The sequence below is a fragment of the Plasmodium cynomolgi genome, chromosome 5 (assembly GCF_000321355.1).
Source record: "Plasmodium cynomolgi strain B DNA, chromosome 5, whole genome shotgun sequence".
In the NCBI taxonomy this organism is placed as follows: Eukaryota; Apicomplexa; class Aconoidasida; order Haemosporida; family Plasmodiidae; genus Plasmodium; species Plasmodium cynomolgi.
Genome location: NC_020398.1, coordinates 901,301 through 907,729, shown reverse-complemented (window position 1 = coordinate 907,729; position 6,429 = coordinate 901,301). Strand labels below are relative to the sequence as shown.

At 46.5% G+C, this 6,429-nt stretch overlaps 2 protein-coding genes across 2 annotated transcripts; one reads left to right on the top strand and one right to left on the bottom strand.

The window, feature by feature from the left end:
* Nucleotides 1–252: 252 nt before the first annotated feature.
* Nucleotides 253–2,281, top strand: PCYB_053140 (RNA-binding protein of pumilio/mpt5 family; the record flags this gene model as incomplete). The annotated part of the gene is made up of 4 exons (XM_004221195.1): nucleotides 253–502; nucleotides 911–1,475; nucleotides 1,781–1,867; nucleotides 2,141–2,281. Coding segments are annotated over 4 exons (1,043 nt in total), but the record flags the coding sequence as incomplete, so codon positions are not given.
* Nucleotides 2,282–3,650: 1,369 nt separating this feature from the next.
* PCYB_053130 (hypothetical protein) lies at nucleotides 3,651–4,831 on the bottom strand (the record flags this gene model as incomplete). Its single annotated transcript, XM_004221194.1, has 2 exons — nucleotides 3,651–3,952; nucleotides 4,246–4,831. 2 exons carry the CDS (start codon nucleotides 4,829–4,831, stop codon nucleotides 3,651–3,653), a joined length of 888 nt encoding a protein of 295 aa, XP_004221242.1.
* Nucleotides 4,832–6,429: the final 1,598 nt, after the last annotated feature.

The window sequence follows — 6,429 nt, the reverse complement described above, 5'->3', positions numbered from 1 at the left end:
CTTAAGGAGACCCCCTCTCCTGCGCCTTAAGGAGACCCCCTCTTCTGTCTCCTCAAGGAGATCCCCTCTCCTGCGCCTTAAGGAGATCCCCCCACTTTTGCCACCTTTCCGTTACGCCTTTATTTTCGGAGCGCCATTTCTCCAACTCCGTGGGATGTCCTCATTTTTGCCTCCACTTCGCAGCCAAAAATAGCCAGGCGCGACTACAAAGACACGCATTGGGTTGGCCCCTCCGCTAGCTTCTGCGAAAGGATGGAGTCTGCGTTCCTTGATGAGTCCTGCCTGAGCGATGAGTTGAACCACATAATGGTTGAGTTCCCCTTAAAGGATCAGTTTGACTATCTGCAGAAGCTGCATTCCTGCTCGATCACTTATGAGGGAAGTGCCAGCACCAGCAAGGAGGTGCTCTGCCTGCCGACTCCCCTCACGGGGGAGCACTTTGCCTTTCTGCTCGAGAGGAGGAAGGCAGTTGGTTCAGACTCTACTGAGAGGAGCGCAGCCGGTGCAGGCGCTATCGAGGGGAGCGCAGCAGGTGTAGGGGCAGCTGAGTGCCCGCCCCCCAGTGAGGGCCTCCCAAATGAGGGCCTCCCAAATGAGGATCTCCCAAATGAGGATCTCCCTACCGCTAACCTCCCTACCGCTAACCTCCCTACCGCTAACCTCCCTACCGCTAACCTCCCTACCGCCAACCTCCCTACCGCCAACCTCCCTACCGCCAACCTCCCTACCGCCAACCTCCGAAGCGCCACCCCCCCAACGGAAGGGAACCCCGATCGAGAAAAACTAATGAGTGATATCCTGTTCCTGTGTTTCCACAAAAATGGGTGCGAATATGTAATAAAAAAGATGAAAGAAAATGAAGACACAGAAGAAAAAAAAATAATTCAAAAATCACTCCTATTAGATGTAGTATCTCTATGTCCAGACGTATACGGAAGTTACGTAGCACAAAGTGTATTCGATTTAAGTGATGATAAATATAAGGAACGATTTACAGACCAATTTCTTGGACAAACTAAATACCTATCTCTACATACATATGGATGTCGTCTCATTCAAAAATCTCTGCAGTCTCTATGTACCGAATATAAGAACAAAATTTTTAATCAATTACAAAATGATTTAATCACATATATTTGTCATCAAAATGGGAACCATGTAATACAGAAATGCGTTGAGGTTTTACCATCCACACATATCGATACTATTATAAGTAATATTGAGGAGTATTTGCCTTTTTTATGTTCACATGCATATGGATGTCGGATTGTCCAACGTATCTACGAAATTGGGAATACCAATCAGATAAACAGACTTAATGAAAAGATCGTTAAGAAAGTACATTTGATTAAGAACAGATATGGTAATTATGTTATTCAGAAATGTTTTGAACACTCGGATGATACAGTTAGGTTTGCCATCACTGATGAGATTGTCAGCGATATATACAAATTGTCATCTCATAAGTATGCCTGGTAAGTAATGCCTCCTCCAGTGCGCGCATTGACCTGCGGGGGGGGGGAAAATACGTGGGAGTGTAGCCAATCATCAGTGGTGTAGCCAGTAATCCGTGGTGTAGCCAATCATCAGTGGTGTAGCCAATCATCAGTGGTGTAGCCAATCATCAGTGGTGTAGCCAGTAATCCGTGGTGTAACCAATCATCAGTGGTGTAGCCAGTAATCCGTGGTGTAACCAATCACCAGTGGAGGTGTAGCCAATCCCGCCAAAATGGCTCCTTTATTTTTTATTTTTTTTCCACCTCCCGCCCCCCACACGCAGCAACATAATCGAGAAGATCCTGCTGAAAAAGGAATACAAATATAAGAAAAAAATCATCAAGAAAATTGTGAATGACATTTCGGATGGGTAAGCGACTCAGCGTTGCATCCAGTAGACGCCGTACCCATGGGGGGGAGAAGCAATTGGGGGTTCCCTTGGGGTGCTCCACAAAAAAAGGGGAAACAACGTTGCCTATGGGGTTCTCCACCGGGTGGCATGGCCATTCCATAATCTCGCCCCGCACCGCACCACCACTTCGTCTTCCAACTCTCACAACCTCGCCCCCCACCGCACCGCTCCTCCCTCTTCCAACTCTCACAATCTCGCCCCCCACCGCACCGCGCCACTCCCCTCCCCCAGGAACGACAGCATCATCACCATTTGTAAAGACTGCTACGGAAATTTTATGATGCAGAAACTGCTGACCACGTGCAGGCGGAAAGAAAGGACCCTAATTGTCAAAACGATCATAGAGAACGTCGACAAGCTCAAGGACGAGACGTACGGTAAGGCCTTCTGCGGACTCGCCCCAGGGGGGAAGCACGACTGATGTAATTCCCCAAGGGGGAAGCACAACTGATATAATTTCCACTCACTGACCTAATTTCCACTCACTGACCTAATTTCCACTCACTGACCTAATTTCCACTCACTGACCTAATTTCCACTCACTGACCTAATTTCCACTCACTGACCTAATTTCCACCCACTGACCCATTTTCCTTACCTTCCCTTGCACATCACCGTACCGTCCACTTTGCAGGCAAGTACATCCTGAGAGCGATCAGCAATCTGGAAACGTAGAACCAAATTCGCTTGACTAGGATCCTCACAGGACCCTTCCCGCACGCCCTGAAAAGATAGAGGCGGAATTTTTTTTTTTTCTACATATAATGAACATACATGCGGAGTTGGACGTGTGCTCCCTGAGGCATGGGTGGAGCCGGCGTTTGTTTCTGCGTTCACGTCTGCATCTGAGTTTGCTTCTTCGTTTGTTTCTTCGTTTGTTTCTTCGTTTTTTTCTTCGCTTGTTTCTTCGCTTGTTTCTTCGTTTCTTTCTTCGTTTCCTTCTGCGCTTTTGCGAGTGCTTGCCCCGTTGGTTACCGCGCCTTGAAGCCTACCACAGGACCACTTGGACGGGAGGAGCGTCCATCACGTTTGATGAGAGCTCCACGTTTGATCAGAGCTCCCTCCACTGCTTATTTCAACCTCGTTTGACCTTTCATTCCGACTTCTTCCACATTTGTGCCCCTTTTTCCCAATGAACACCCCACCTTAATGGTACCCCCACTACAACTCGCATCTCGCAAAAGAGCTTTCCACTTTTGCCTTCGCATTTGCGCATCTAGCATCTATTCGCTGGGATGTTGCCATCCTAGGTGTTCCTAACCCAAGTGAGGATGGCATTAGACATAGTCACCGTCCAAGCGGTACTTATATTAAAGCAACTTTTCGTTCATCATTTCAAACTATTCAGTTAGGTGTAGCATATGGGGGAGAGAAAAGGAAAAAAAAAAAGTAGATGCACGTAGGTGTATACATGTGCGCGCATGCACATGTGCATATAGACGCGATTGGTTTTTTCACCCTCCGCACCAAGAAAAAGTACGTAGGTGAACACGTACGTACATACGCACAGACGCGAGTATGCATGTCGGGTGGCGATTATCAGAGAAGGCACTCCAAAACGGCTAGCCCAGGTGGGGCACTCAAATGAATGATAGAAATGGGTGCTAGCTCCTCCCCGGTTTCACCTCGGCGTAAATTTTTTTTTTTTTTTCTTTTCTTCTTCTTCTTCTTTTTTTTGCAAGCGTAATGTACGAAATGACTAGACTGGTTATAACCACTTTAACGGCGTAGAGCGCCCGACTTACTCCACCGATTCGTCACAGGAACCATCCGAAGTGTGCTTTTTGCAAACGCAAGAATAAACGAGGATGTAATTTCTCTTATCCTCGATAATATTTTCGCTATCGAATCTGATCCCATTTGTTTTTGACGTAATGAAAGATGGGATCATATCAATGATCCTACTTCCACCAAATTTTGTGCTATCATAAAAGAAGGGGAGGCACATCTGATACGTTTTGGGACACCCCGTTACTCTGCAGGAAATGTCTATGTTGGGCATCTGAACCCACGTTAAATTTTGCTGGAGTAGGTTCTGCTGGTCTGCACAGAGGAGGTGTACACGCGCGTGGGTGGAGTGACACATGGTGGAGCGACACATGGTGGAACGACACAGGGTTGAGCGACACAGGGTGGAGCGACACAGGGTGGAACGACACATGGTGTAACAACACAGGGTAGAACAACACAGGGTAGAACAACACAGGGTAGAACAACACATGGTAGAACAACACAGGGTAGAACAACACATGGTAGAACAACACATGGTAGAACGACACAGGGTAGAACGACACAGATTGTAAACACATATACGTTGCGCACAAGCTACTGCTTACCTGGCTGGGACAAAGATTCCACCTTCTTTATCGCTCTATCATTTGTCGCTTCGAAAAAGTTGTACTGATTTGAGGTGGGCTCACGTGGGTTGTTCTCTTCGTCCATGTCATCCTCAAATGGTTGTCCCACCTTGTGTGGTGAAACATCACTGAGAAGTCCTACCCCTCGGGAGCTGCTTCTCGACATTTCTCCTTCGTATCGGCCCTCCACTTCGTCTTCCACTTCGTCTTCCACTTCGTCTTCCACATCGTCTCCCAGTTCGTCTTCCAGTTTGTCTCCCATTTGGTCTACCACTTCGTCTACCACTTGATCTACCACTTCGTCCCCCATTTCGTCTTCCACGTTGCTCTCGCTCTGCGTGTCCCCCTTCTCAACTGCGCTGAATTTTCCCACCTCCGTCGGGTTGCTCACCCCTGGGTGGTGCTGCATGTGCTTGCCACTCGTCTTGTGCCCCCCCTTTCCCTTGTTGAGTACACGAATGTTGCACTTCGCAAACGGGAAGAAGAACCCCCCGTGGTCATGTCCAACTAAAGTGATAAGCGCCCCCAAGAGGGACAAAAGAAAACCATACGAATAGCGCACCATCGTTTGTATGAAAGTATGAGGTGTCGTTCGAAAGGGCCTATATCCCTGTGTTTCTTTTCTTTTTTTTTTTTTTTCTTCTCGGTATGGAATACCTATTGGAGCTTATCGCCTACATGTGTACGATTCTGTTCTGGTAATAATATCACACCTTTAGAGGAAAGATGGCAAAAAGGCATGCGCGGGGAGCGGGCAAAAAAAAAAAAAAACGGTTAAACGTGGGGAGAAGGCGGCACCTACATAGGGGTAGTGCACACACATACATGTAGAAGTGCTTCTCATCACTCAACTTTGTTTCATTATTACATATTTGCACTTTTTCCAAAAAATTGGGAGGGAAAATAGTGTCTGCCGGGGGACCCAATCTGTGTGCACCTCAAACGTGATCAAAATTTTTTTTTTTTTTTTTCCCTGACCTGTTCAGAATAAAATTTGCAATACAATGAAATTTCAAAAAAAAAAAAAAAACTCCATACAGCTAGCCAACTTCTCAACTGTAGGACGTGTGCTTGATCTTTAAGGGTACCATTTTTTGATCAGTTTTTTTTTTCCAGCTGTGAACATATTTGCTTAAAAAGGGTAGACCGTAACTTCCCACTTTTAGCAGTTCCCCAAATGGGAAATTAAGGGGATACCCTCTTTTTATTCTCCCCCCACTGTGAAGGGCGTTCTCGGGGGGAAGTGCGACCCCCGCACAAGTGTACACATGTGTGCGGTCACACGAGTATGTGAACACATGCGTAAATGGCCATGTACGTATATGCCCATGTACGTATATGCCCACGTGCATGTATGGATATACGTGGATGCGTCCCCGAATAGCTCTACAGAAGTTGTGTCGCCTCAGCAGAGGTTCGCAATAATGAAGGAATCGAATGAACCGATGGGGAGGGACCGAACAATCGTCCTCTTAACTTCACTGTGGTGGTTACTTTTCACAGGGGTAAGCAAAAACGACCAGGTCAACAATGAGAAAAAATAAAAAACAATAAAAATAGTAAAAATTGCGCTCGGTGGCACATGCGACAATCTCGAATGAAGCTTTTCAGCTGTGTACCTACTAAGGGTGCCTCCCTCATCACATATAATCCTCCACTCTTTGTGAACATGTGCCTTCTGGTGATACGAATGAGTAGCTAACTGTGCGAAGATACGGACACATTTCACTGTTTCCCTATGCACACGGAATTGCTTTTTTTTTCTTTCTTTTTTTTTTTTTAACTGTGCAATTGTTACCCCCCAAGTACAGAAATTACAATTTTCCTTCTTCTCGAAAATGTTGTGCACGCCCTCTTTGGGAGCTTCCCCCGATCCATCTGCTGTGGTGGTGGTTTCAGCGCGAATGCTCCAATCGTACTCGATCGAGTGGACCAACAGAGGCGATTCTCTAAAAAAGGAGAGACATCACGTCAATGGATATCTGATGGTGTAGACTACTGTTGCCATTATGCTCAGTTTTATCAGGACAAACACCTACACCGTAGAGCCCTTTCTTAATGATCCCCCACATGGACATTTTACCCTTCCAGACGAACGAACTCTCTTTCTATATCTCGTCTCACCATTTGCCACTTTTTCGTTCATTTCGCTGGAGTTAAAAA